Below are 14,921 nucleotides of genomic sequence, written 5' to 3'. Positions count from 1 at the left end.
TGCATTAGATTACATGAAACAGTATAAAAACGCAATATTTACTTCCAGTGCCAATGCTTCAAAAAGAGTAATTTATAATGAAATGTAATAGACATGTCTGAATGTTTTAGGAAAATATTATAATAGATGTTTCTGGTGTCAGACTGATGGATTGGAACATTGTCACTGTGAGCGGACTGTGATCTTTGTAAATATGGATTGCAGTGCAGTTACTCATCAAATCTATTTGTTATTCTCTCTCTAACACAAAGCTTTTTGCCTTTTCCCACTGTAATGGTCTCTCTAATACATGGGGTTTTAAGAACTGGGGGAATTCTTTGAAAAGATGTTAAAATGTACTTTCTTCCTTTCTCTTCTTTATTAAGAGCCTCTGCAATGTACAACTGTATCTCCATCACCTCTATTCATATTGATTTTCCAACTTTATTTTTATTTTTTATTTTTTTTTACATTTCAGCATCTGAGCTGACTATGATTCATTTCACTTTTCTTTTTTCTACTATGCATCCAGCTGTATAGCATTCTTTCTTTAAACTTCCCTTGATCCTTGAATCAGGTACAATGCACAGGCTGAACAACATTAAGAGGAAGCAATATTAAGTGATAATTGTTCTCTGGCAAAGTCTGGTCTCTGTGCACTCCCATAACGAGAAGGAAAAATGCAATGACAATCAGTCAGTTGTTTTGGGATAGACTTACAGTCATATGGAGAAAGGACCCAAGTGAGAGCTGTGGTGCATCAGGTATCTGTGGGAGAATGGCAATGTTGAACATGTGGGTGTCCAGGTGGGTTTGTGGAATAGCAGCACTTGATACCTGCAAATGCAAGATCATACAAATGGAATCCTGATCACAATTCATTCGCAACGATGAAGAACTGCTAGTGTTTGAAAACACAACTGCCTTTCGAGGTCCTTCTCTTAACCTCCCCTACTCCTCCTTCTAGAGTGACTAGACAGCAAGTGTGAAAAATCAGGATAGAGGTGGGGAGTAATAGGAGCCTATATAAGAAAAAGACCCAAAAATTGGGACTGTCCCTATAAAATTGGGACATCTGGTTACCCTACCGCCTCCTGGCTTTGGGAGGACAAGTTAGGGGCTGATCCTGAGAACACAAGCCAGCAGTAGAACTAGATGATAAATGCTGAAAAAAATCATACTGTACCTTCAACCAGATGTCTCTTAGGGCTGCTTCTCTGTAATCCAAATGCACTCACATAATAGGTGCCAGACTGTACTGTGCTTTGATACAATATACTACCAAGGTTAAGGCTGCACAAGACGACTTTGTGCTCCACACTGGAAGATAATCCATACCACCATCCCAATACCAAGATGAAATTAATATCTAACTCATCACAGACCAGTTGCAGTTGCTGCTTTTTTTTTTTAAACAAACAACACATGGATCCAGCAAAATTATTTTTACAAAAATTTAAAAACTCTGAAACATAGTGTAAAAACTATGCTAGAAAAGCTTATAATAATCCTGAAATTCGGCAACTGCCCTTAGCTCTCATTGCCTTCCCCGCTCAGCACCCCACATTGGCGCTCAACACCAGGGAAGGATTAGACCCTAGTATGTCCTTGACTTCAACAGAACTTAAAACAGTTTGCTGAGTAAGAATGGACTTAACACCCGCTTCAAGTTCAGAATGTGCATGAAAATGTTTTGCGGAACTGGGGCCTAAAAGAGTAAAACTGAAATGAATTTAGTCACTCGCAGGGTCTGTTTATGTTGATGTCATTTGAACTACAATTCCCAGAGCGCTGTTGAAAACACATAAGCCTGCCTTTTCTAGGAAGCCACAATCCACTGTTCTGCACTCAGACAGATGTATTATGATGTTCTGATGTGACACCGCACACTGTAGCTTCTTCTCCCCGTAGGGCTCCTCATACAATTATTGTCACTGCACAAAGAAACTGAAAAAAAAGTCTGACTCATGCAAAAGGCATATCCCTAACAGCAACACAGCAATTAAATTAAAGATTAGCTTGCTCAACATCTGGCACTCTCAACTTCCTCATTATCACTTATGTTAATTACTTCAGAAATTACCTTAATTGCCTGTCAGTAATAGCTTCTAGGTTGTAAACCAAATGTAACAAATATTGTATGCAAATATTCATGTTGACTTAGCATTATGGGAAACTGTTAAACTTCCCAAGCAAAATGCACAGTACTGTCTGAGGGATTTTATGATCTTTCTGCCTGCTGGGCCGGTGGGGGTTATTTTATTATAATGGCTGTTGGGATGTATTTTGAGCCTTTTTGTCTACATATACATTTATTGATGGAGTGAGAGGCGCAGTCTATTATGAAAATTAAATTATTACATGAGGGAACCCTAGGAGAGAGATGGGCACTTGGCCTTTTCAAATCTACTCAACTCTCAAAAAAATCCACTCGCTGCTCAGAGTAAGCATGGCACGTTTGGGGAGGACATGCTGCATTTTTCATTCAATACAAAGAAGTTATAGCCCTGCTTTACGTGCAAAACAGAACTTAATGCTGGAGTCCTGAGCCACAGCTCCATAAGTGCAGCAGCAAATCTCGAGGTGATGCTTTTCTCAGGGATGAATCACCTAGATATAGAGATATACATATGAGAGGGGGCCTGGGCAGAGGAAAACTCTGCAACCATCTCCTCATGGAGTGTTGTTTCCTTCCCCTCCTTCTGCTCCCCAATCAGTCATTCCCAGGACATCGCCTGAGGCACAGCTGCCCCCTGGAAACTCCTTATCTTGAAGAGGGTTCCTATTACAAGAGAGGTTACAGAAAGATAAGAGTGCAATAAGCTGTGTTATGTGTTTCTAGCAATGTCTGTGAGGCTGGTGGGGAAAATATGTCTCCTGGCCCCACCGCCCTATTCTCTTCCAAACCTGGTCTGCCTGGGCGCCAGCCTCAGACCTCTCCCACGCACCAACACTGACTCCATGAAAACCTCCACCTCAGGGCTCCTGAAAAGTGAAGTGCCCTGATCATCGGCATTTTTAAACAACAAATATTCCGTGTAGATCCAAGCATGTAAGGGGAGGAGGATACTATCACTACCCCAGCAAGCATCAGTCTCTGGGCACACTGTTCCAGTCTGTAAGGAGTCTGCTGTTTTCATTCTCATGGCAGTCCTAAGCCAGGCCATGCACGTAGAGGCCATTGTGCACCTGTTCACTCTGGGGACAGTCATTCTCTCACACCTTTTTAATGACTTTACTCCTCCATCTCCTGCCTAGAGAGGCTACCAGCAGGATATTACTACTGGAGTGGTGCAATTTAACTTCCTCTCAAGAGTCTACTCCTCTTTGAGATGGACATAGAATCAGACAAACTTCTAGGAGTTGGCAGTCCCTTCGTATGTCGCTTGAAAGGTAATTTTCCCTAGATCTCCAATGTGGTCTGTGACTTTCCAAATGAGGTCAACATCACTGCACAAAAGTTAGCCTAATAAATCAGCTCTGCAGATGGATACCTCTACTACTCCGGTCATTACAAGGGGCCAAATCCTGCAGTTGGACAAAACACTCTTTAGCATCAGCGGGAGTTTTACCTGCATTAAGACTAAGATTTGGTCCTACCTACAGGGAGTCTTTTTATGATTAAACCTTTCCATCACCAGGCACAAATATTGATCCTAATAATGGATAAGACACAGCAAACAGAGTAAGTCTCAGAGGAAAATAACAGCTGCTTTAGGACAGATGGCAAGACAGGCAGTACCTGGAAATAGAATGAGTCGCTCTCCGCCTGGGATCCAGAGTGCCTATACCAAACAATGCCTTCGTTGATGTCCCGCTGGGTGAAAGAGGTGGTTGGCGTGACGGATCTTCCATCAGGCAGACGCTGCCATGTGTCAGCTGGGCCATCTGCTGGCATTGGAACCAGAAGAACCACCTCCCCTGAGAAAGCAGAGATGAACGGGGAAAGGCCACGCATGAGACAAGGAGGAGTGTGTGTCCTTCCCCACAACCAATGTACATTCAAAGGGAAAACTCTTCACCCACTGGCAGTCTCTTCTGTTTACTAGGCTGGCTCTAGATTTAGAACATTCCAAAATCACCAGCCTCCAAACACTCCTGGGAAATAGGGGAATCCATTTCTGGAGATGGGTGACAGGCATAGGGAAGATTCCAGAAATCACGTAGGCTGAGCCAGCAACGAAACCCACGTTTCCCAAGTGCCAGTACACTGCTCCTAGACCACCCTACTTACTCCTATGTGTAGGGAGAGCTGACTCTTTGTGTTTGTGTCAACATATGGAGTGCACTTGAATTCTTTCTGGCTCAGTTTGTTTGATGCTTTTGTGCACCTTTTAACCCCATAATTTTATTCTTTACTAATTTCATTAAACAGAAATATTCAGCACATACAGAAATGCTGAACTAATACATTCAAACACCCAGTATTATTAGCTGATGTAAAAAATCTGCAAATCTATAGCATCTAGTCAGAATAATATTCAGTTTCAAGATCTGAAATCACACAGAAAACATTCTGCTTATATCAGCTTTTACACACAGCCAGACAGATACTCAGCTGATGTAAATTCTCCTAGCTCTGCTGAGTTCAATGCAGCCATGACAATGTTTATCACTGGAGGCTCAATCCTGTTATTGATCAACTTTGACCCTCCAAATACATATAGAAGAAGATTATTATCCCTTACTCATGTTGAACAACATTTTACTCCATGAGTAGCCCCACTGACTTCCATGAGACTACACAGAGTCAAGTGCTACTCACTGAAAAGGCATCAAAATCTTGGTCCTAAATATTTTATTTATTTTATTGAGCAACACAACTCAGTTTGCTCAAAATCTCATATATAAATACAAATCAAACAAAAAACTTATGGAAAAAGACACTGTCGGGGTGGGGGTGGGTGGGAGGGACAGTTCAGTGGTTTGAGCATTGGCCTGCTAAACCCAGGGTTGTGAATTCACTTCTTGAGAGGGCCACCTAGGAATCTGGGGCAAAATCAGTACTTGGTTCTGCAAGTGAAGGCAGAGGGCTGAACTCATGGACCCTTCAGGGTCCCTTCCAGTTCTCTGAGATAGGTATATCTCCATATATTATATGACATGTATCCGACGAAGTGGGTATTCACCCACAAAAGCTCATGGTCCAATACATCTGTTAGTCTATAAGGTTTCACAGGACTGTTTGCTGCTTCTCCATATATTATATTATAATAAACGATAAAACATCTTTAAAAAGTAGATTACCATCTAACTGGTAATCAAATAAGAAACCCATGTGATCTTAAATATCTTTGCATCATCTCTCCAAGGGTATTAGGAGGTTCTCTTGGGATTCATGCATTCCTAACCCTGCATCCATTCTGACTAAAGTAAATGATTCCATTACGCTGAAGGTATAGATTCCTTTGGTCGGTATCTTCTTATAAATGTTTTTGCAACTGACAGTGCTATTCCCATAGGGCTGCTGTGTCTATTTAATCTAGAACTTCTAAATTATTTCAAAATGCAAACCCCTGGGTTAAATAACCCACACACTTGGTCAATCAGGTATATATTCAATAACGTCAGAACAAAACTTGGTCGCATGTCCAGAATGATGGCTCAACCCTGCACCATTGACTTCAATAACAGTTTTTCTGTTAATTCCAATAGGAGCATTATAGAGATTTTTCCTAATATTAATGGGTTCTATATCACATTTTGAATACAGTTCTAGGGCTGGATCCTCAGCACATATAGTTTAATCAATTTTAAGGACAGAAAGGACCATTGTGACCATCTGGTCAGACTTTCTGTATAACATGGTATGTCTACACTGCACACTAAGCCCAGATCTGTGGGACCCGTGCTTGTAGACTTGGTGTTTCCAACCCCATGCTTGAATGTCCACACTGTATTGTAATCCTGGCTTTGCAACCACTACACCTGGGTCTCACAGCAATGCTAACATGTCCACACTGCACTATGCAGACCTTTGGTGTATGGCCTGACCTGCATCCACACTGCAAAATGACCAGGCTTAGACCTGAATAGCCGCGTGACTCAGGCTCTGACGCACCCTCTTAGTGGGGTCTTAAGACCAGGGTCCTGAGTGCTTGCTGACTTGTGTCAGACTGATTTGTGTGTGGACGTTAAGGTGTCTTGGGCTCAAACTGGAGTCAGAGCCTGGGGTTAGCGTGCAGTGTAAACATACCCACACAGACCACAGGATTTCCCTGAATTAATTCCTGCATTACGTGTAATAGCTGTGGCTGAACTAGAGCAGATCTTTTAGAAAAACATCCAATATCTTAATTTTAAAACCGTCGGTGACGGAGAATCCACCACAACCTTTGGTAATTATTCCACTGGCAAATTATCCTCACTGTTAACATTTTTCACCTCATTTAGGGTCTGAATGTGTCTGGCTTCAACTTCCAGCTATTTGATCTTGTGATACCTTTGTTTGCTAGAATGAAGACCCCTCGATCAAGCTTCTTTTCTCCAGGTAGGTAGTTACAGACTGTGATCAAGTCACCCTGGACTCTTCTCTTTGATAAACTAAACAGACCAAGCTCCATGAGTCTTTAGCTATAGGGCATGTTTATCAATCTTTTAATCATTCTTAGGACTTTTTTCTGATGAATCTCCAATTTTTCAACGTGCTTCTTGAACTGGGGACACCAGAACTGGACACAGTATTCCTGACTTCACTTAAGTCAATGGAGCTATGGTAATTTATACCAGCTGAGGATCTATTTGGTCCTCAAAATTTAATTTTATTCATTTGTTTTAGAGTTATATATAATCTGTACTAATAATTACATATTATCCCATGTTTTAGTACTCATGGATACAAATGTAGTTTGCACGTATAGCAAACTCCAACCTCCCACTGAATAATCTGTATTTAAATGTGCATTCCACCTCTCTCAACCTTTGAAAATATCCCTTGTAGCTACCAATCAAAACCCACATAAATTATTTAGTTCTTTTTGTAGAAATAATAATTCTGCTTTGCAAAATATTCATTTTAAATTATCTTAATTCATTTCCCAAAATCGCATCAAATGATGTTTGAGCAATAAAAAAAGGCTGGCTGGCATGTCGTGTTTCCGTTTTATCACTGTGTGACACTCTGTACCTTAAAGTAGCACTCTGGAATCCCCATATTCATCATTACGACATGATTACGATAGGTTTTGTACAATTCATGCTTTGGGGGGTATCATTTGAAAAGTCTTGATCTGTTGAACATTAATATCCTTTTGGATTGCATGTGCTACATTATATGTGCGGTTATGAAGTATAGCAATGTGTGTTACTGAAATATATTGTGAGGTTGTAAGACACCACAGCCAACCTCTCAACTGCAACAGAGGACCAGCCAGACACATGTTGATGGCCCATTAAAGGGAATCCACTCTCCCAAGGGTCATCCCAGAGACTTCTCAAGAGGGTATGTATGCAATGGAGACTGCCTGACCAATGAAGGTTGCCTAACCACCACATCACAGCAAGGATCTTTCTAGCAAGCAGGAGAAGATACAAAAGGAGAGACAGAGACTTCATCACTTGGCCTCTCTTCCCCACAACTCAACACCTGGAAAAGAATGTATAAAGACAAAGACTTTGAACTGGAGAAGAGTGGTCCCAGGCTGGAAGGTAGTCCCAGCCTGTGTACTGAGGAACTGTAACCTGCTTGTACCAGAGTCAGACATTGTTTGGTTCAACTCTTGCTTAGACTAAAAGTTTAGGATTTAGAATGCATGTTCAATTTATTTTCTTAAGGTAACTATCTCTGACTTATAGGCCTACCACTTATAGTCACTTACAATCTATCTTTCTGTAGTTAATAAATCCATTTTATATTTTACCTAAAACAGTGTGATTTGGCTGAAGTGCTCGGGAAATCTCAACTCAATTTACAAAAGCTGGTGCATGTCCATTCAACACTGAGGGAGTGGCCAACTAATGCACTGCCCAAGGAAGCCTTGAGCAGAGCTGGATGGGACAGTGCTGGAGTGCAAGGCTGGGGAGATGGGAGGAATTGGCTGGAGCCTCCCTACCGGTGATTCATGAATGGCTGGGACATCATTCATGTAACTCAGTTCAGTGTGTCCCTGCCTGTGGATGTCGGTGTCAATGCAGTGCCTGTCAGAGTGTTATAGCTTGACCTCAGCGTCACAGTGTGAGAGGCAGCTCAGGTTGGTGAGTTCAGAGGGCTCAGCCGTCTCACAATTCAGGTTGCATCCGGCAACTCCGTTACATGCTGACAACTACATTAATATTCCTTTAGCAGCATGGTCCTTCAATCTAATGACAGGCTTGATTCCGATACCTTTACTCACGTGAGTCAGTCTCTCTGGATGCCCAATTCCCATTCATTTTACTAATATTACAGACCTGGAGTGAAATCCTGATCCTACTGAAGCCAATTGGAGTTTTGAGACTGACTTCAATTGGGCCAGGATTTAGCCCCTGGTGTTGCTATTCCCCCACAAATCATAAGGAAGCATCGACAAATATAAATACACAGATGGTTCATTTCTAATTGGTCTGGAACAACAATAAACTGGGATTAGAAAATGCACACAAGTTTCACGGATCTGGAATTCTGCTTGCACGGGAGTCCTATTTTGATCCTTTTTTACTCAGGACCAGTTTTCTGTATTTCCTTTCTTTTTCTTAAATTATTAATTATTATTATTATTATTATTATTATTACAACTACCAGGGATAATATTCCATAGAAAACTCTGAAGATCAAAGGCTCCTGCTGTTTATTCCTAATCTGAAGCCATAAACATTGTTTATATCATCACAAATAGTTGTTGCGGAGATCATTGCCATGATACAACCAAAGGATTACAACTTCAAATTAGGGTTAGGCAGCAGGACACAAACTCATAAAGACAAAATTCCTGTTTTCATACAAATATTTCAAATGATTGAAAGCGATACACACACCTTACCCATAGACAATATAGCGGGTATGTACATATGAACTGAACAATAGCACTGTTTTTATCAACATCTTCTGCCAGGTATCAGCAGCTGTTTAAGAATTAAACTTATTCTAAAAACAACACACAGAAGTGCAGAGTCTGCGTTGTTTAAGCGACTCTTTCTAATTTGATCTGGTTTAGCAAATTAAAACAACAATACAGTTTCATTTGGGTCTAAAGGATGTTTAAAGATTATTTGTCCTTGTTAATGAAACTGTGGATCTGATGGGGAAATGACCATTCTTCTTTCTTATTCATATTTATTTTCCAGCTTGATGTGCTCTGTTCTCTTTCCCATCCACCTTCTCCGAATTTGTACCTCAGTCACAAATCCCATTACTTACCACCCTCCCTTCCCCTTAGCCTGCAGAATGCTTTTAACACCTGCCTTTCTGCAGACTGTGGACTGCATGTGAATGCAGCCACCCAGAGATCAGAGCCCACAGTGGGAATTAGGAGACATGAGGCTTATTTAAGGATTCCAATACCAGCATTTTAGCTCGTACCAATGAACCCCTTCATTACAAAATAATGAAGAAATGAATTTTTTTTGTCCTCAGCGGGCTTTTGCTCAGATGTGCCCAGGATATATGCTACTCTGTGCTGCTCTTAAGCCAAAATTCGTCCCATGATATTAGAGACACAAAGAGCACGAGAGTTTGTCTCTTTCACCAATAGAAGTTGGTCCAATAAAATATATTATCTCACCTGCCTTGTCCTTCTAATATTCTGAAACCAACACGGCTACAATGACATGGTATCATATAATGTTACCATCTGAAACCAGTGGGTGACATGTTCCCATGAGGGTGCTTGTCCCAGGTCCTCAAAGATACTTGGTGCCCAGTTTCCACTGAAATCAATGGGAGTTAGGTGCCTAAATACTTTTGAGCATCTGAGTCTAACTCCATATTAACTGCACTGAGCTCAATGAATCTGCAAACATGGACAATGAAACGGAATGGGCAGCCCCCATTTGGGCATTCAGACTGGAATCTAGTCATGACTGTTTTACAAGTCTATGCACCCATTTTAACTGGCCAGATGTGGGATTTGGACATCATATGCAAGTATTCACAGCTGATTGTATTTAAACACAGCACTATAATTAACTGTGTTCTCCAAAGACATTTGATGTGTACAAAATACCATGAAATTATAATATCCTTAGTGCTGAGCATGCCTGACTCCCAGAGAATTAGAACCCAGTACTTCTGTTAAGGGTAGGAGGAGAAAGAGGAGCAGCACAACAGCAATGTCCCCTGGTAGTAAAAGATCTACAATTAGTTACCGTATCTTGGCTGGTCCTTGGTGATCGTGTAGGTTATCTCTGATTCACTGGCACCAGGCATCTCTGCTTGCAAAATTCTGCTGGTGATCTGCAGCATCCCTCCTTCTGGGACCCACACCAGGGGGTTAGTAACCAGCCGGGGGCCTTCATCATTCTGCAGGGAAGGGAGAAAAGCAGCAGAGGCTTGGTTGAAGAGCAATGATAATGGGCCAATATAAACAAACTTTTAAACAAGAAGGATGAGGTTGAATATTGCAGAACACATGATGATGCAGCTGACTCTCTTTGATTCTCATCTGCTTCAAAGAGGGATGCTCTCTAACCTACCAACTCCATTTCTCACCTCCTTTTTCCTCCCACCTTCCACTTTCTGCTCCATCAGTCCCATTTGTGACTTTCATCTTGTCCAGCTCCTCCTGATCTCAAGTCATTCCCTCCCTAATCTTCTCCTATACCATCATCCTCCGTCTCTCTCAGTGGCCTTTTCACCTCTTCATTTAAACAGTATTGTCTTCCTCATCCTTAAGTTCTGGTGCATCTGTTTCCCTTTTCCTTTGCAGCTTCTCTCCTGTAAGGTTAATCTCCAGGACACTTTGAAAAATCCTCACTATCTCCACTGCTAAAACCTTTGTCCAGGACTACGATACTTGTCTGACTAAATAACTATCTTGCTCCTTTAAATCCCTTCCCCAAACACACTTTTTCGAGGATGGTTATAAACCACACCGTCATTTAACTTATAATAAAAACACTCTCAACCTTTTTAAGTATCTGTAATTTTCATCATAGTGGAGTAGTGACACTTCAAGACACACAATCCCTGGCAATCACATCAATCTCTCACTCCTTTCACATCCTAAGAAGCATGTCAAAGTATAATACCTTTAGAACCAACAACACATCGGGGAGAACTTTTCTGATATAGTTCTGCAATTGCACAAGTGTTTGCGAATATATGAAATGACCGAGGAGTTTGGATGTGGCAGCGTGTCTGGAGAAGACACATAAACCTGCTGTTCTGTCCCACTTTATTTGTGGCAGAGGAAGTTTTCCAACTGGAAAATGAATATTTGGGAGCCAAATTTATCCCGAGGCAAAGTCAGTTTTAACAGTGACATGTTCTCACATACCTCCTCCTAGATTAATAGGCTCTAAGGCCAGAGGAAGCCCTTATGATCATCTCGTCTGACCTCCTGTGTAACGCAGGCCACAGAATTTCACTCAGCAATTTCCGTATCAAGCCCATATTTTGTGGTTTAGCTAGAGCATATTTTTGAGAAAGACATCCAGTCTTAATTTAAAGACTTCAAGTGATTAAGAATCTACCACATCCTTTGGTAAATGTTCCAATGGTTCATTAACCTCACTGTTAAACATCTGTGCCTTATTTATAGTCTGAACTCATCCAGCTTCACCTTCCAGCCACCTAATTATACCTTTGGGTACGTCCAGACTACCTGTGTAATCGATCTATCGCGGATCGATATATCATGTCTCATCTAGATGTGATATATCGATACCTGAACATGCTCCCGTTGACTCCAGAACCCCACCAGGCCGAGCATCGGAAGTGGAGTTGACAGGGGGAGCCGTGGCTGTCGATCCCGCGCCGTGAGGACAGGAGATAAGTCAAAATAAGATACGTCAACTTCAGCTATGCCATTCCCGTAGCTGAAGTTGCGTATCTTACATCAACACCCCCCCATCCCAGTGTAGACTAGGCCTAAGTCTACTAAATTTAAAAGTGTTCTACTACCGAAAATTTTCTCCCCATGTAAATCCTTATAGACCATGGTCAAGTCACCTCAATCTTCCCTTCGATAAGCTAAATATATTGAGCTTCCTAAGTCTTCCACTGTAAGGCAGGTTCTCCAGACCCCAAATAAATCTCGTAGTTCTTTTTTGAAACCCTTTCAATTTTTCAACAATCCTCTTGAAGTGTGGACAGCAGAACACATTACAGTATTCCCGTAATGGTTTCATTAATACCATATACACTGGTAATAACACTCCCCTCCGTCTACTTGACATTGCGCTGCATTACAGCCAAGAATCATACTAACCCTCTTAGCCACAGCACGACACTGGCAACTCCTCTTCAGCTGGGCTATCCACCAAGACCCCTATATCCTTTTCCGTCGCTACCTTCTAGGCTACCGTTCCGCACATCCTGTAAGTGTGACCCACATTGTTGGTTCCTACATGCATGACCTCGCATTTGGCTGCATTCAACTGCATGTTGTTCAAATAAACCCAGTTTACCAAGCAATCCAGATATAACTTAAGTGTCCTCATTATTTACCGCTTCCCCAAGTTTTGCGTTATGTAAAAACTGTATCAGCAATGATTTTATATTTGCTTCCAAATCATTTATAACAATATTGAACAACACTTGACCAAGAACAGATCCCTGCAGGATCTCTGCAGGTCCCCATTAAAACACCCCCCTTGTATGATAACTCCCTATTTAAAATTACTTTTTGAGATCTACCAATCAAATTTTAATCCATTTAATATTGATTTTGCATAATGCTATTTTTTAAAATCAGAATGTCATGTAGTCCTAAGTTTTACATTATTTAGGATCAGCAGTTCCCCTAGGACAAATGGTCGCCTTATTCTTTAAAAGAATTGAGCAGAAGTAAGACAGAACTGATTGCCAGCTAAGGAGAACCCCAACGATACCCATGGCAACTTTCCACCCGTCTTCAAGTGTCAGTGATGTCACGGCATTTATGGAGTTTGATCAAAGCATAAATCAGCAGCAGGAAATTACCAGCTTGAAAGGGTCAGAGAGATTACCAGATTTATTAGGGCAGGGGAGAAACGAGAGAGCAGCCGTGCTTCAGAGTACTTTGAGGCGAGGGCCAAAAATGCACCAGATGAGAAGAAAAACTTTCCAAGAAAATGTTAATTAAAAGCAAGGTCACAGTTCCAGAGCAACAATGCCATCTCCTCGTTTCCAAGGAATGAATGAATGAAGGGCTTTTTGTTCCCCACAATAAATCAGTCAGTCATTTTGCAATAACATTCCCAGCTGGCTTTGATGCTGTGATCCAACTAATTAATAAAAATGCACTGAGTAAAAGGTTCCTTGCTTGCTAATCCTTTTATTTGTAAGTGACAAGGTATAGCTAGGCCAGAGTCAGTTCTCCCACAGAGGCCAGTGACAGAACTGAAACCATGTCCGGTTTTTGTTTACCGGTGGTAAGGCTGATTGTTACATTTCGTGTGTGTGTGTGTGTGCGCGTGCATGTACCTGCACACATGCGCACTTTTGTGAGTACTAAGCAGTTCTGAAGACTAAAGTCCTCTCTGTTTAACCACTCAGCAAGTATAGGTCAGGCTATTGCTGGTCAGACTTCCGCCACACTGCTTTGCCAATGTGCCTCAACCCCTAGCGGGGAGAAGGTAGTTCAGTTTTTATGCCGATTCAAATCTGTGCCTTCCTGCTGAAACTGCCCACTGGAGATACTCATCGAAATGAACAGGGACTATCAGCCCTTACTACACTGAACATCACACAACCATCTGGTCTAAGTATCTTTTGGCCACCTGGAAGGGAAAGTGTTCCATATCCCATTAACCAGGCTGATACCTACAATAAATACACAACATGCAGCCAGGTCTAGCCCCTGCTTTGGCTGATCTGATGTTGCCAGATGACACATTTTCTAGGGTGTGATGCTCACTGTTTCCCAACAGAGCATCATAAGTGCCAGGACCAACAGCCATATCTAAGTTAAAATGGCCAAAGGGCACAATACAGAAATGCAAATGTTACTATGCGCTCTTGAAAATGAGGCCAACCATTTAGGTTCCAGTAGTTCAAACTGCCCTGGGATGGGGGTCTTAAAAATACACTGGACCCTCACTAGAACGTGGGATTTGGGATCCATGCGCAGGACCGCGTTAAAATAAATTGCAATTAAAGTAGTTAAATTTGGGATCCATGGCCACAACCGCATTATATGCGAATTTGCACTATATAGACGGGCATTCTAGCGAGAGTCTGCTGTACTGAAGATCAGGCTACCAGCAAACGTAAGTACTCAAGCAAATACTTTGGCTTATCCACTTCAGCTGAGTTGGTTTTTGCAATGTCTCAATTACATAATACTCGAAAGAATCAGTGGTCCTTACTTCAGGTTTTGACTCTAATAATATGGTGCTTCTATGGATGTAACCTTAAAAGGTTACTCTATAAGCCAATTTAATAGAAATCCTAGAAATGTTTTCAAATCAGGACATAGCACATACGATCATTCAGCACTGTATTATGATAAGCCTCATGTACTTAGATTAGAAGCAAGGGTAAAGAGTACCCTACAGCTAGAGTTACAGCAGAATCTGTAACAACATGAAAACTACGAAGAAAAGAGAAGTCTTGTGTGTGTCTAGACAGCACCTCTTCTGAAATAAAGCTTGCATCCAATTCATCTCCCAAGGCTATTGCAGAAAGGTGATAATTAGGATAAGGCAGAAACTGGGCACCTGCCAGCCCTATCTCATGCAAAATCCTGCTCTGCTCTCATCTCTGGCCTGGTCTACACTACGCTGTTAAACCGATTTTAACAGCGTTAAATCGATTCAACACTGCACCCATCCACACTACACTGCTCTTTATATCGATTTAAAGGGCTCTTTAAATCGATTTCTGT

At 41.6% G+C, this 14,921-nt stretch overlaps 1 protein-coding gene across 2 annotated transcripts in view; it reads right to left on the bottom strand.

Moving 5' to 3' along the window:
* Positions 1–14,921, bottom strand: part of FRAS1 (Fraser extracellular matrix complex subunit 1) — a 307,206-nt gene that overhangs the window by 89,018 nt on the left and 203,267 nt on the right. For both annotated transcript variants that reach the window (XM_075066086.1, XM_075066087.1), the window contains 3 exons: positions 10,261–10,414; positions 3,722–3,900; positions 700–816 (listed from right to left, as the gene is read on the bottom strand). In XM_075066086.1, coding sequence (XP_074922187.1) covers positions 700–816; positions 3,722–3,900; positions 10,261–10,414 — 450 coding nt within the window. The remainder of the gene's footprint in view (positions 1–699; positions 817–3,721; positions 3,901–10,260; positions 10,415–14,921) is intronic.

This window comes from Chelonoidis abingdonii, chromosome 5 (assembly GCF_003597395.2).
Source record: "Chelonoidis abingdonii isolate Lonesome George chromosome 5, CheloAbing_2.0, whole genome shotgun sequence".
Lineage (NCBI taxonomy): Eukaryota > Metazoa > Chordata > Testudines > Testudinidae > Chelonoidis > Chelonoidis abingdonii.
This window is presented reverse-complemented; position numbering and strand designations above follow the sequence as displayed.